The 16729-nt window shown below is 44.2% G+C and overlaps 1 protein-coding gene and 1 non-coding gene across 2 annotated transcripts; one reads left to right on the forward strand and one right to left on the reverse strand.

Moving 5' to 3' along the window:
* The first annotated feature begins 1484 nt into the window (after positions 1 to 1484).
* Positions 1485 to 4163, forward strand: LOC147011805 (uncharacterized). The gene is given in 2 exon segments (XM_085856995.1): positions 1485 to 2452; positions 2455 to 4163. Coding segments are annotated over 2 exon segments (1947 nt in total). The 5' UTR covers positions 1485 to 1620; the 3' UTR covers positions 3570 to 4163.
* Positions 4164 to 15873: 11710 nt separating this feature from the next.
* TRNAV-AAC (transfer RNA valine (anticodon AAC)) lies at positions 15874 to 15946 on the reverse strand. Its single transcript has one exon. It is a non-coding gene; the product is annotated as a tRNA-Val (tRNA).
* Positions 15947 to 16729: the final 783 nt, after the last annotated feature.

The following is a 16729-nucleotide window of genomic DNA, read 5'->3' on the forward strand; positions in this document are numbered from 1 at the left end:
CAAGGTGTTCGAGATCGAGCAAAATGTTTTCAAGACTTTACGTGGGGAATGACCTCAAGATTATGCAGAAAAAATATTGTCATCCTCGCTCTCAAAGTTTGGGCGGTCGTATGATTTTTGTGTCAAAATTCGCAATTTTCTAAGTTCGTGACCTGGTAACGTTGACCTTGGGACGAAAATGAAAAATCGAGCTGTGTGGCTATGCAGGTGCCATTGGGATAACCACATACCGAAATCCCTGCCAGATTCAACAAACCCCCTCGGAGAAGATGGATTTTTATGTCAAAATTCGCAATTTTCTAAGTTCGTGACCTTGACCTTGGGACGAAAATGAAAAATCGAGCTCCGTGGGGCTATGCAGATGTCATTGGGCTTACCAAATACTGAAACCCCTGCCAGATTCGACAAACCCCTTCTAGTCCAGGAGTATGAAGTCAAATTTGAGTCAAACCCAGAACAAATTTATAACAAGCTGAAACTTTCAGGATATGTTCAGAAAACTGTCAGGAATAACATACTAAAAGTCCCCAAGAATGCCCCTTGGGGCTTTTGAGAAATTCAAGATGGCGTCCAAGATGGCCGCCGGCTTGAGATTTTCTCATATTTTAAGCTGAAATCATCATATTAAAAATAATGGGTCAAAACATAGATTTTAAGTTACAAAGAATCAATTATTATGGCTATTTTTAAGATAAAATCAACTTATTACATATTTAATATGGCTGACATGCACAATACAATGTTTTCTTTTCAGAGCAGGAGATGGAGTCGTGCATCATTTGTAAGGACTTATGCATTAAGGAATTTGTGCAAGTTGGACCCAAAAGAAGGACAACTCTAGTAGCTGCAAGCCTTGAGAGACAGGATAGTCTTCATGAACTTCTACAGATACAGGAGTCACTGGCACTTCACATTGCCTGTAGAAAAGCCTACACCCGGGAATCATCCATCAGATCTGAGACGAGAAAGTCTGAAAAATCAGCGGCAGATGAGGAATTTGAACAACCCACTCTGCGGTCCATAACTCCTTTGTTTGACATGACTACACACTGCCTTTTCTGCTCTGAAGTACTGATTACTCGCAGCAGACTTGAAACCAAACGCAGAAAGTTAACAAGCAATGTCGAGACAATAGAGTTCAAGAACAATGTGTTGAAAAGGGCAACATAGAGGGGTGATGAGTGGGGAGAGGCGGTTGCCAAAAGAATAGAAGCAAACATTGATTTGGTTGCCGCAGAGGCAAAATACCATCGTGCCTGTGCCCAGGAATTTCTTTCTAACCCACAAAAGTTGAAACCTGTTGGCAAACCAGTTGATGTTCAAAGGATTTCAGCTTTCAATGAGCTATGTGCATATATAGATGACAATGATGAATGTCCATATGCAGTTTCTGACCTCATGGAGCACATGGAAACATTCTTGAATGGTGAGGAAGGCTATTCTCTCAAGTACTCCAAACAGAAACTGAAAGAGCGATACAAAGATGATATCATTGTAACAAACCTCCCTGGAAAATCCAGCATAGTCAGTGTCCGTGAATCTGCTCACCGGATACTTCATGAGAGGTGGGTGGCAGATCAAGCAGCTGACAAAGCTTGTGAAAATGAAAGAATAATTGAAATGGCAGCTTCAATTATTCGTGATGAGATTCGTTTGTCAGTGTATGATCTCGGTGAATATCCAACCTTGGAAGAAACTGAAAATGGTTCCTTGATGATTCCTGAGTCTCTGAAGCTCTTCTTCCACAAGTTGTTGGACCCAAAGGGCAAAAATGCTGCTGTAGTGAGTCGGCAATGCACTGCCATTGCCCATTCTGTCATTTCTGCCTGCAGACCAAGGTCTTTCATTTCACCAGTGCTACTTGCCATAGCAGTGTACATACATCGCAAGTATGCCTCTCGCGAGCTGATAGACATCCTCAATAGCATCAGTTTTGCAGATGACTACAAGGAGGTCCAGCGATTTGAAAACGGCCTCATATCCGCTGGTGAGCCCTCCTATGGCCTCAATGGTTTCACCCAGTGTGTATTTGATAATGCAGGTTTCAATGTTGCTACACTAACTGGGCACAACACTTTCCATGCCATGGGTGGCATAGCTTGTGTAACACCACCCGGAACAGTAGAAAAGTCTCCTGTCAAGCGCACAATGCAACTACCCCCAGCTGAAGCAGTTGGCACTTTTGGGCACATACCCATCAAGACATACAGCAAACCTGCAGTTCCTGCTTTGCAGTCAGTTACAGTAGAGCCTCTGCAGATCTCTGACGCTCACAGACTGCAAGCATCAGCTCTTGATTCCATTTGGATGCTTGGGCACATGTTGAACTTAACACCGTGTCTGCCTTGGAGTGGCTTCATGAAAACTGTTCTGAAAAGTGATGAGTTCCAAACCTCCAGAATTGAGACTCTCCCATTCATCAATCTGGAACCAAGCAACCCCAGCACTATATACATGCACTGTGCTTTGCACAGACACAAAGTGACAAGCACAACCTCAAGATCTGCCCAGTAACATTTGATCACCCTCTGTATGAAAAGGCTTCTGAAATTGTTGCTGCCTCCAGAGACTTGGACAAAGTGGTGGTGCGACTTGGTGGCTTCCACCTGCTGATGTCCTACCTAGGCAGCATTGGGAAGATCATGACAGGGAGCGGGTTGGAAAACCTGTGGGAACGAGTGTATGCCAAAGGTTCAGTGGTGCATATGCTCACAGGTCATGCCTTCTCTCGAGCAGTGCGTGCCCACATTCTGACCTTGCTGGCCCTCATATATGTACTGCTGGACAAGTCAGACTGGGAGAGCCAGACGAACAAGGAACATCTGGTCAGTCTGTACCAGGACACAGTGGACCAAGATGAAGATGCTGTTGAGATAGATGAAAAGGAAAGTCTGCAAGAGTTTCAACAGTTTCTCACTCACCACCTAGATCAAGCTGCCACACAGAGCAGAACGGGGAAGTTATGGGTGCAGTACATCCACCAGGTGTTGCTCATGCTCAACTTCATCAGAGCTGAGAGGACTGGCAACTGGAAGCTTCATCTTCACTTTGTGCAGGAGATGATCCCGCATTTCCATGCAGCAGGTCATCTACCGTATGCCAAGTCTGGCAGACTGTACTTGCAGCAGATGAACTCCATTGCACAAGTCATGCCACCTGAGGAGTACACGTTGTTCTCTGCAAAGGGGTATTTCACCATCCGCCGAGCCAATGAGTTCTGGTCTGGCAACTTCTCCGACCAGACAATCGAGCAGTTCCTGATGAGGATGCTGAAAACCAGTGGAGGGATGACACATGGTAGAGGGATAACAGACAGCACCTTAACCAAATGGGTGCATGCACTGCCTCACTGTGTTCCTTTGTGCGATGCTTTGGAGAAGTTCACTGGTGTACACACTGCTACCTCTGAACAACACAAAGATCTTCGTTCATCCACTCAGGCTACAGACAAGAAAGACTACGATGTCTTCCTCCAGTGGCTGCAGGCACATCCACCATTTGCAGGTTACCAGCCTGATCGCCTAGTATCTATTTCCACTGGTGTTTTAGCTGACACATCTGTCAACTGACAATGCCGTGCAGATTGGTCAAGCTGCAGCATCTAAAATAACAGGGAAGCAGTTCACAGAGATCACCCTGCATCGCAGTGACAAAGTCAAGACTATGGGAGATAAGAACAGCATCGTCAGGGGGCAAAACACAGAGGTGAATCCCACTCTCTTCTTCAACAGGATCACTTGTGTCCTTTCAAGACAAGTTCTGACATGAAGCAGTTCATGTCATATGAGCTGGCTCCTCAACCTCCATCCCTGTTTCATGATGGTGCCATGCGGAAACCAACCAAGAGTGCCTTAGGTACTCTCCTCAAGTCATTTGCCCCTGTACAACCCAACATTCCAAACAACTGCCAGTTTGTCATAGATGGAGGCCATCTGTTGCAGTCAGTAGTCTGGCCATAGCCATCAACCTATGGATGTGTGTGCCAGTGCTACATTGCCTACATCCTGAAGCACTATGGGGTTGGCACTACTACTGTGTTCGATGGCTACAGAACCGTCTCCACCAAGGCAGCAGAGCAACTACGCAGGGCAAAGAAGTCAACATCCGGTGACATCCTATTTGACCAGAACTTGCAAACCACTACTACTCAGGCAGCATTTCTGGCAAATAACCATAACAAGGAGCATCTCATAGAGATGCTCAGTGGCTTGCTGAATCAAGCAGGCATCCAGGTGAAGCAGGCGCAAGCTGATGCAGATGCCTTGATTGTGTCAACTGCTCTGTCTATGGCAGCGCCTGGCAAACCGGTGGTTGTTGTCGGAACTGACACTGACCTGCTGGTAATGCTGGTGACTCTAGCAACCACAAACATTTACCTGTACATGTTATGCTGCAAGAACCCCACAACACTCTACAGAGTTCACGACATTCAAGCAAGCATTGGTGACACAAGTAAATATCTGATGGTGCTGCATGCCATAACTGGATGCGACAACGTGTCTGCTCTGTATCGCCAAGGGAAGCGCAAGGCATTCAATCTGGTGCATAACAATAAGGAGTATGACCTACTCAACACATTCATCAACGTGGACAGCACTCATCAGCAAGTACAAGAAGCAGGTGAAAGCTTCCTTCTGAAACTCTATGGTGCATCCAGTTGTGCATCACTGGACGTGTTCCGCTACTTTGCCTACAACAAGGCAATCAGCAGAACGTCACTTTCCTCAACGTTCCAGTTGGCAACTTTGCCTCCAACAAGTGCTGCAGCCAAGCAACATTCCTTCAGAACATATCTCACTATTCAGGAATGGATGGGGAGGCCCTTGCAGCCAACAGCATGGCGATGGAAACTGGAGGACATCCTGACTCCAGTTGACACTGACCGTCCCATTGCTCCAGACACTGCTCAACATGATCTCTTGTGGCTGCAGAGCAGATGGCTGTGGAGTGTCATGTGGCTGCAGGAAGATGGGGGTGCACTGCTCTGCCCTGTGTACAAAGTGCACTGGTCAAACCTGCAACAATGCAGCACCAATGCCATCCTTGCTGGATGCTGAGGGAGAAACTAAAGAATCAACTCCTGTTTCTCCAGAAACTGATGATGAGGATGATGACTGAGGGTGAACAAGCGTCATGTTGTAAATATGTTTCACAAGTTTTAACATTTGTAATTGTTTTTTGTTAATGTATTTAATACAATACATGAATATTCTTATTTTACTCTATTTTTTAAGGTTTCTATAGTATTACCACAGATATGGTGAAAATTGTTCATAGCCCAGGAGTAATAGGTTTAGACCTATGTATAACTGCACAAGGATTTCATTAAATCTTCAAAATATTGTTGAAATTGAATTCCCTGCCCCAAAAAACATGTATTTAGACTCATTATTTGCATTTTTATGATGTTTTAAGCCTGAAATATGAGAAAATCTCAAGCCGGTGGCCGTCTTGGACGCCGTCTTTAATTTCTCAAAAGCCCCAAGGGAGATTCTTGGGGACTTTGAGTATGTTATTCCTGACAGTTTTCTGAACATTTCCTGAAAATTTCAGCTTGTTATAAATTTTTTCTGGGTCTAAACCTATTACTCCTGGGCTATTAGGAGAAGATGCAAAATGAAATCGGCTACCCCCTTAAAACACATGTTTTTGGGGCGTGGCTCCGCCCATTCTCAGGAAAACACAACTACATCATGATAAACCCACCAAAATTTTATCAGAATCGGATCAAAGCCCACGGAGCTATGCTCGGGACAGACAGACAGACAGACACACACCAATAACGAATATAGTGGTCACTTACTGACTCATGAACTTACTGACTCGTGAACCAATACTTGCATCGGTCGACTGAGGTGACACGCATAAACCTCTACCGAGGCTTAACCTCTTCACCCCCTCCACCCTGATGGTAGGTGAAGTTTGCACATTGAAGATCTAAAGCTCTGAAAAAGGTGTAAAGGGGTCGAATCGGTCTAAAGCTCAAAAACGGGTACAAAGATTGAAAATAGTTGTAAAGGTCTAAAAGGTACATTTCAATAACACATACTTAATGGACAGTTTCAATTCCTCATTACAACTTATGATGTATGGTGAGTAGGGCAAGAAACAGGTCAAAAACGATTTCAGGTGAGGTTTTCTTCATCGAAGTTGGGAGAAAATGTGGAGCAAACCATGAATTGCACTACCTTGGCAAGGATAACTCCCTACTCGCAGCGATAGCTGAGATCATGTGCAACCAATATAGACCCTCTGTCTTTTTATTTATATATACATATAAAATATATCTTGAATATAGATTACCCTGCATGCCTGGAACAACATGCAGGGTTAAGCAATATGTGACTTTTGAAATGACGTAGAAATGCTAATCGAGCTCTTTTGCACATGGGCTGTGTGTGTTTATAGTAACTCGGTTCATCTCGCCAGGCATTTTTAACCTGCCGATGTTAGGGCGAAATCTGTGATTCAAATCGTCTTTTTAACGTAATTTTCAGCATTTAGATAAAAGAGCGGCAATTTCAAGATGGTAAACCATAATTGTTTTGTTCCTGAATTTAGATCAGACTCGAGGAAATACAAGAAATATCCGTGGATGAGTCTCAGAGGTATTGATTTCTTATCATTTCTTGTGGCCCAATGACTGCAAAAAAAAAAAAATACAAAATAAAAATATAAAATGAAATAGCAACAGAGATACACTGACAACTTGGAAAACGACAAAAGAACAGGAAGGTATAAAAAAAACAAAAACGAGAGTTGGACAGATTGGGCGTCGACAGAAGTCTCTTTGGAATGGCTAAGAAGAGGTCAGCTCAACTGTGACAGAACAAATCATAATAAATGTTCAAGACCAGGGACACTACATGAATGTCTTTAAGAAAAGGGTGGGACCGAGTCATTCGGACAAGTGTCGGTTTTACAAGGTAGAAACAGAAAGTACGAACCACCTCCTATTGGGATATAAATAACTCATGACAGAACAGCTGTATACACAAAGGCATAAAAGGGTTTGTAGAATCCACTGGCACACCTGCAAAAAAATCAACATCCCCAATTGCTCACCAGCTGTCTGGGGAGTAGGTAGACCTGAGTTACACGAAAACAAATTTGACAATACTGCACAACAAGGTACAATTTCACACGGAAAATTAGACACAAATACAAACAGCAACACAGGGACGAAAGTGTAACAGAAAAACGTAACAGATTCGGTTCGGAAAACTTAGCTTTGATTGATGTGGAGGGAAAAGTTTCAGATGCAACCTACATGTGAAGCAACCCGGAACTGGAACTTTATCGAAACCGACGAAGCTGGTTGAGCGTTCGGGAAGGGCATGACTGGTTTCACGTGAACAACTTCCTGTCCATCCATTTGGATCAAGTCGAGGTCACCAATTTAGGGTAGAAGAAAAGACATCCGAGACGTTTGGATTCCAAGTCCAGTCTTTATTACTCCACAATCGCAAATCATTCTTGGTGTTGGCTTAATGGTTAGGGTGGGGGGCTTGTGATCCTGGGGTCCAGAGTTCAAATTCTGCTGTGCCATTGAATTAATTCTAGGTGGGGTTGACTCAGCCTTTCATCTTTCTGAGGTCAGCAAATACTTTTGGGCAAATTTTATGCAGGTGTTGCAGAAGTTTTGGCCACCACTGTATTTTAAAAATTATTTCCTTGCCAGCCATTCATTTGTTTTTCAGGTAAACATGAATGACCGACAAAACCCCATGGCTGTATGAAAGTGGCGCAGAGAAGCAGAAAGTAGGATCCAAAAATGGTTCTCCAGTCTGCAGTAATGGCACTGAAGTCTCTGAAAAGACCTGTGGAGTCAAAGAGAGATAACTTCGATGAATATGAGGATGTGGGAAAAGAATGTCTGGAACAGGAGAGTATGATCAGGTTTGTCCACGCCTAAGAAACGTGCGGCTCAACCCATTGGATTACGGTCAAGCAGAGGAAGTCCAGTTGACATCCAGAGAGAAGTTCCGCACAGAAAGCTTCATTCCGGTTATCGATCAGTTTGTTGTATCCCAGAGAGAGAGGAGAGAGGAGAGAGGAGAGAGGAGAGAGGAGAGAGAGAGAAAGAATAGCTGGCAATGACATTTTCTGTGATTGGTTTGGCTTCCTTCGTCAGTTGGAAAATCTGGATGCTTCTGATCTGTGCTCTGCCATGGCCAATCTTTTCAGCATATACAGTTTGCTGCCATTATGAATCCTTACAAAGAAGACTACATTAACAATATGCCAAAGGACCTGTTTTTCTACAAATTTCTTGGTGAGAAAGATTTCAAAGCTCCATTGCCTGATGTTGAAATTGCTCTGAGAATTTAGGGGAGAGTGGGGCAAAAATTATCACTGGGGCATGATGATCACCCCCTTCTCACGACTCCAATAAATCTCACATTGGACAGTGGTGCCACTCAACGATAGATCAATTAACTGCAATTCCACTGTGGAAGGCGCATGATGAGAAAAAACGCTGCGTTTGTTTTATCAGAAAAACATCATTTTCCTCCTGAAAAAGAAAATTTTCGAATCATCGGTGAGTACGTATTATCTCTATGAATAAGTGTAGTAGTAATGGTATCTGAATATAGGTAGATACGTAGCTCATATGCCCATATTGGGTGTATGTTTTGCCTCGCTCATTGCTGTAATTTATGAATGCCAGACGATTTTGTAAAAATGGCGGCGGTGGGGCAGGATGATCACTTGGTTGTGGGGCAAGTTGATCAGGTGATCATCTTGCCCCACACCACAATCATCTTGTCCTGTTTTTATTCATTGTTTTCTTACGGTATTCATTCATTGTGTCTTGAAGAGTAAAGATGATACACCCGTGAGAAATGCAATCGCCGCCGAGACGGAAGCCAGAAAACAACAAGAGCAGAAAAAGAGCGATGCCAAGGCCCGTAAAGACGCCAAATCTCCCCTGACGAAACCTAAAAAGCTGTTCAAGGAAATGAAATCACGAAAACGTGCAGGCCTACAGTTAGACAGTGAATCATCGGATGATGCTGATGCTGGCGATTTCCAGATTCTAGACAAAGATTCAGAGCCAGATGATAATAATGATATTATTGAGGGAGACTTTGTAATTACAAAAGTAGATGGGGAAAAAGCGCGATCAATTCTGTACATAGCGCGTGTAGAGGCAATCGATGACAATGGATATGAGGGAGTCTTTCTCCGCAAAGTACCTTCTCATATGAACTTCGATCGACCTACGTTCATCGTAGACGAGACAGATTGTGGGACTTTTCCAAGGAGGACATCGTTAAAAAAACTACCCCCACCCGAATTTTTAAAGGGAAGCAAGTGAAAATCAAAGCAACTGGTATTCAAAATTGATCTGTCAGTGGGAGTTGCGAATTTAGACATTAAGACTGGAACACAAAGATAAATGACATGAAAATGGATGTTCATATCCGGTTGTGTATGGGACAATGTTTTGGAAATATTATGATGGCATCCTCGATGGATATATATAAATGAAGAATTATTTTCCGTTCATTAAAATTCCAACACATCGCTTATTATTACCCCTCAGCCTGAATTGGCTAAGGGGTATTGTCGTCACAGGCGTTGTCCGGACGTCTGTCAACTTTTGGTTTCCATCAATTTCGAGAACGCCTTGTCCGATTAAATCCATTTTTGCAGGGTATGTTTGGGTTGAGTAGAGGAAGGTTCCTTTCGAAAATGGGTGCGCTGCGATTTTCAATGTGGCCTCCATGGCAGCCATCTTGAAATTGGTTTCCGTCGATTTCAAGGAGAACGCCTTGTCCGATTAAATCCATTTTTTGCAGGGTGTGTTGGAGTTGAGCAGAGGAAGGTTCCTTTCGAAAATGGGCGCGCTGCGATTTTCACTAGCCGCCACGGTAGCCATCGTGAAGTCTGATTGATTTTCGATATGACGTCCAACGTGCTCTAACTGACTGCATCATCATGATATCACTGCTTCATTTTACAATGCATGGGCTGAGGGGTTACGCCCGCTTTGCAGAGCTATTTTTTAGACTGTCCTCATGCTTCCTAAGGACCATGATCATCTTTCCCCATAGTGATGATCGACTTGCCCTGGGAGGGGGGTGGGGCAAGTTGAGCATTTCGACCACAAATTTTGAATTGCCTTCTATAGACATTCAATGATCTCTAATCTCGAAATTGGGCAGTTACTTGGGGTGATAGATGGACTAACGAATGGCAATTGAATGGTGTTTGGCTGGCAAATCATCTGACAGCAAAATGGACAAAACCGAAAAAGGGGCCATCTTGCCCCACTCTCCCCTACTTGGTGCTGATGGTGTCCAATTGCAGTTGCGAACGGTCTTTTTCCAAGATGAAGATCATAAAGAACAGACGAAGAACTACAATTAATGAAGATCATGTCTCATGGCTCGCATTGTTGAGCATCCAGTGTGATTCGCCACATAAATTGGGTTTGAAAGATGTGATTCCAACGCTTTCCTCTCCAAAAGCACATACACCTAGTTTGTTGTGGTTCATGCACATGGTTTGTTGTGATATACGAACTTTTTGTTTTGTTTTTCATGCACAAACCATAAAAACATTGGTAGACCTTGGGCAGTTCCTATGAGAAGGCCCGAAAAACACTTTTCGTTCCGAGGAAGGGGTACGAGGTGAACTTTGGGCTGCTTGTAGACATGTGTATGGTGGACATTAGGACAAAAGTTCTCCAATAAGGCACAGTGAGCTGTCGAAGTTGGTCGCCAGGGTGCGAAAAGTGGCATTTTGGTGTTTTTTCCCATTTTGCCGATTGTATATCTTGACGAATATACATCTCCCAAGCCTCAACTCTACGGGGGCGTCAGACACAACAACATAGCTCACGAATCAGAAGTATCGACCATGTAAACACTTTATTGTCAAGATAATGAAAACTGCAACAAGGTGAATCATTCAGAAAAAAGCGATTTTTGAGGAATTCCTTCATTTTTACGAGCCTGTATCTACCTCCAATACCAACCGAGATGTCTGAAATGACTGAAGCCCACAGAACGTACTACTATCTTCCACTTTAGGAAATATCGTGGTCCTGGGGTGGCCAATGTGGAAAATATAAACAATGCAAATCGTTACTTTAGCCCGAGCGCGATCAAATATTTTTATTATCACCAATTATCTCGATATTGACAAGGCTTCATCTTCCACATTGACTAACCTTGAGATTTGAAACTGCACGTACGGATACAACCACCTGCTTACTTAACATTAATGGATTATCGCCATCATAATCTAACAGTACTCTCTTCCCATGGTATTCAAGGCCATCTCCACTCATGGCTCGCAGACTTCCTCTCCTGTCGCAGTCAACGTGTGGCCCTAAATGGAGTTCTTTCATCCCCTCTTCCTGTGCAGGCTGGAGTTCCTCAAGGTAGCGTTCTGGGCCCTGTTCTTTTTCTGGTTTTCATCAATGATCTCTCGGACTCTCTGGAAAATCCTCTATTTCTCTTTGCCGATGACTCCACCCTCTGCCGTACCATCTGTCATCCCTCAGACCGGCAAGCAGCAGCTTCTTCACTCACTGCAGATCTGGATAAAATCACAAACTGGTCCAACACGTGGAACATGTCTTTCAATCCACACAAATCTCACACTCTCACTATGTCTCTTCGAAAGGACCGTTTAGAAAACCCCCCCATCCACTTTCTCAACAATCCTCTGGAAGAAGTCTTTTCTTTCAAGCTTCTGGGTCTCACTATCTGCCATGACCTTTCCTGGGAAAGTCACATTTCCAACCTTGCCTCAAAAGCCAGTCGCCGACTGGGAATCCTCCGTCGTGCAAAGTCCTTCCTCGGCCCTCTTGAGCTCCTGACTACTTACAAAGCTTTTGTCCGTAGCCTGATGGAGTACTGCTCTCCCCTCTGGGCTGGTGCTCCTGCCTCCCACCTTTCTCGGCTTCACGCTGTCGAAACCAGGGCTTTTAAGATCATTGGCATCTCCCGCAATGAAGCTGAGTCTTTGGGCCTCTCACTCAATCACCGCAGGTTGGTCGGTGGTCTTTCTGTCTTCTACCGACTCCTCTCCAGCCTTGCCCCCCCTACTCTCTCTGCGATTTGTCCCCACCACATTTCCACAGGGCGCTCAAGGTCCGCCAACAACCCCCTTCTGGTAAAACTACCAAAATCACGAATCACTGCTCATCTTCACTCTTTCATTCCTCTTTTTTCCCGCCTTTGGAATAAACTTCCTCACTCTATTCTTTCCCATTCTTCCCTCCAGGCTTTCAAAACAGCTGTTCACCACCACCTCTTATCTTCCCCCATCCAAATCCTCGATCTTTTCTACCCCCGATAATCCACCCAAGCCCACTTCCTTCAATTCTCCTGCTTTCCTTCCTGAAAGTCCCTGTAATGTCCATCTTCTCTTCGCCATGTTCCCCGTCCCATCCCCATCCCTCTCCCTTCCACAGTTCACCTAATGTGTCTGTTCCCCACTGTTTTGTCCCTTCCACTCCCGCCCCTCTTGTCTCATGCCTCCTTGCTGTGAGTTGTGTGTTAGCTCTCATACGAGCCTCGACCAAGGTATACAAAAAAAAACAAAAAAAAAAAAAACAGTAATTAGGCACTTCGTCATGAAAAGACGGATAACATTCTCATCTTATACACTTTCTGTGCAAACAGAAATGGAAATGTGAACAGCGAAGCTGTTAACTAACCCACACCACATTCTGCTTCCGGAGGAAGGCTACACAGAATCATCTTCACAAAATTACTAATTAATTCTTAATTATATTCCTATGACTGATTAAGCCGTGTATCACAATCTGTCAATCTCACTGAAACACGAATGGAAATTCACACATCAGTGGGAAACCAAATCAAAAATTATCAATATCTCGCAATGGCAAGGTAGAACCTTATTGGTCCTCGGGATATGTTTAATGAGCCTCAAGTGAATGGATAATGAACCTTATTTGTCATAGAGACAATTGCTGCTACATCAAGGCAATGCGTTACTGAAATGCCATGCAACGACTGGATTATTACTGGAAGGACTAGGAAGATGGATGTCGACGAAAAGCTGTGGTATGTGACATTAGTTATCCTGAATCCGTGCATTAGTTATTTTCAGATTTACTACTGTCTGATGATCCTGATGTACACTGACTGGCTACTGTATTTGCTGTAAAAGTGTCTGTAAACACCAGCAGTGATATATTCCGTCGTGGTGGTTGATGAAAAATCAGTTGTGGGAATGTCTGCATCAGTAGGGATTTCATGCGATCATTCCTGGAAAGGATAAAATATAAATTCACATCATGACTTATACAACTTTACACTTTGCAGTAAAATGACAGCATGAGCAAGCATCCAGACTCAAACTACACTCACCTCATATTTGACAATATGACACCATGATGTTTTTTTCACCATTTTTGTGAATGTATCCACAAGTTTTGTCAGTCTGAATACTTCTCCATTGTTGATGATTCTTGTCTGTATCACATGTTGGCACAACATTCTGCAAGCTTCTTCATATAAGGTGCTGTGAGAAAAGTAAAAGTGATTCATCCGTCAGTTTGAATAAATAAGGTCCCACAGGAAGAAATGAGAAGGAATTATTTCGCACAACTGATGTGATATGTAGTCATACCTTTCACTTGGAGATGTACCGACTGCTGGCCCTCTGTCCTTGCTGAGGAATCTTGTGTATTGTACAAAACATAATTTATGGTAACCGACTTCTGCAGCAACACAATCAGATCTCCGAATGTGGACCAATACACTTTCATCTTTTTTCAGTTTGGCAGCTTCAATCAGACGTCCTGAAATATAATATGAGGACTTAAGATCTTCTTCTTCTTCTTCTTTCAGCTGCTCCCGGTAGGGGTCGCCACAGCGGATCATCCGTATGATCCGCATAGTGATTTGGCATATGTTTTACGCCGGATGCCCTTCCTGACGCAACCCTGGTCGCCTCTTACGACACACAGGGATATGGTACACCTATTCTAACCGGGGCATACACCGGGCCCAGTACAACTGGTGCTCATTTCGCCGACCTCGGAAGGATGGCAGGCTGAGTCAACCCCCTGGTGTTTTCGACTTGGTTTATATATACACATATATATATATATATATATATATATATATACATATATTAATTCAGTGTCCCAACGGGGCTTGAACTCAGTACCTTTTGGGTCCCAAGCCACTGCCCTAACCACTGCGCCAACACCAGGCATAATATGAGGACTTAAGATGTGGGAAGAATATTAATTATTCTTAAACAAAGCCCGAATGGCAAATCAAAATTATCAAATTTGATTTAGCTCATAACAAATAGCTCGGTACATACCTGTTGTGGAGTGTTTCAGCTTTAACTAGTTTATCACGCTTTGGCCCGTGGACTCGGTTAAGATAACGTGACTCTTTCATGCAAATGATGCAAATACGTGGGAGGATGTGGCCTTGTGAAGAGAGTGGCAATGTCGATCTTGATCGCAGACTCTTGTTTGGTGATGACAGCACACCAGGCTTTTGAACACAAGCATCTCCTGCAGATACTTCAGGAGCTCCCTCAAAAGCGTGCAAGCATCGTTTCTGACTCGAAGCCGTCTCTTTTTATCGGTGAACCGTCTGCAGCACGTCGGATGGTAACCAGCACTGGGTGGAATATTGGTGAAGCCAATGCCAGCATGGCTGTGATAACGCGACCGGGCGATGTCACCCCTTTCCCCGGGTAAATCGAGCCATTTTCCCAACCACTCGCGATATTTACCCCATCTAACCTCAGTAAATGGACGTACGTTCTGTTCTTGTACCGATGACGGATGCAACACACACAATGAAGGCGACTTCTCCTGGGATGTTGCTCGGGACATCAGTAAGTTAAGGCCGACGTGGAAGCTGCCATGACAGTACAAGTAGTACCCGTGTTTACAAAAATACGGCTGCTGATTGGTTGCAGCTGATATTACTACGCCAGCTGGCCGACTTATCGGCCAACGTACGCAGTTAATCGCCGATTATACTTTGAAAAATAGTGCGTGTAACTTGTAATTAATGCTCAGACTTGGGCGTTGTTTAAATGGAGAACTTTTTACACGTTACAACAAATACCATTTAGACAATATTGTGAGTGAAAATAAGTCGCACCCTTTTTCACGGAATGACAGCGGCGGACAGCCCACGGCCTATTAACAAGTTATTTATCTCAGGAACCCAACAACAACAACAACGTCAAATCTGATCCTGATCCGAACCCCAGCAGCGGTTGCATTGACCTTCATCACGACCATTTAGACCCAGTGACAAACAATCATCTCCATCCTGTCCCTTGTGCAAAGAGGCAGGGTCACCTTGACGGTCATTTTTGTTGTCGGATCCTCCCAGGTTGGGACAAGTCATTATTCCCAAGTGGAGAGAGCAAAAGTTCAGCACTCACACACGACGGAGACAACACAACCCACATTGAGCGAGCACCCTTTATCAGGACAACAACCAGCCCAGACTGACCTCAAGGCAAAATGACGCCGCAACATGTTTTTACAACAATAGAGACCATTTTGCGCCGGTTCCCGAAACAAGTTCCAAATGATTGTCTTTTAATGTTCAGAAGCACTGACTGCGTCGATGCCCTCGCCTTGCCGCAGAAATGATGCAACCAACAGTCGAGTGCTGTGCTGTACATGCGAGACGAAGAAGGAAAGGAAGGGGGTGAAGCGGGGTGTTGAGTTAATAAGTGCGCCATCTGTCGGAGGGGACATTTTGCCGGCTGTCTCGTGTGCGTGAAAGGAAAAGAGTCGGCGGATGAGAAGCCCCAGACTGAGTTTGTTGTTGAGACGAATTCGATTGGATTGGAAAAAACAAGATCTTCCAACAATCTTTAATCCCAAAACATTAACCGTGTTTCCGCCCGGTTTCGAACCGGGGACCTTTCGCGTGTTAGGCGAATGTGATAACCACTACACTACGGAAACTTCCATGATAGTACGCTTTACTTACATCCTATTGTTTTAATCAAACTATTAATCTTATTTATTGTGTTTTCTTTTCTTTAATTCACACTTTCTGACTATTTTCTCCCTTTTGGGGTTTTCGCGACGTTTGCACGTAAAAGCACGTGTCGACACCTCCACGTCACGTTTCCGCGACGCTCGTGAAATGAGAGCGAGAGATGAACCTTCAGAGTTTAGGCTTTATTCCATTTGATTGGAGCCGCTTCAGTGGGCACACCGGGGAATACAGGTTCAGCTAGGAGTACATAAGCAGTAACGTATACATGTGCAGTTAACCATTGCAGACTAAATCCGCGTAAGCACGGAGTTCGATATAATCTCCATTCTCACCAGTCAATGAGCACCTTCAGTTAACGAGCATCAAGTGAACAGCCGATGTCAATAGCAATGCCCCGGGGACAATCACTCGTGCCGCGGAGACCTCCCCTTATACGCGAGACGCACAACATGTGATCCCGCGTCATGTCCCTCGATTCACGTCAATTCACCACATTCTCCCCACCTTTAAAATGTAACTAGGGGCCCATCTTACACACCATGATTGCTTTAGCACTATAGGAGTATACATTTCAAGCAACGCGGACTAATAGGTCTACAGAAGCATACATGCCAAGCAGTGATTATTTTGAGTTGTAGGAGCATGGAAATGAGCATCGATATATGATATAATGGGCATATAGGAGCATGAGCAGCGAGAATGCCGATAATCCCCTTTACAGATTGAGTCGTCGAGGGGGCCTTATT

This window comes from Eptatretus burgeri, chromosome 15 (assembly GCF_056783735.1).
Source record: "Eptatretus burgeri isolate ZD-2024b chromosome 15, Ebu_testis_v1, whole genome shotgun sequence".
NCBI lineage: Eukaryota > Metazoa > Chordata > Myxini > Myxiniformes > Myxinidae > Eptatretus > Eptatretus burgeri.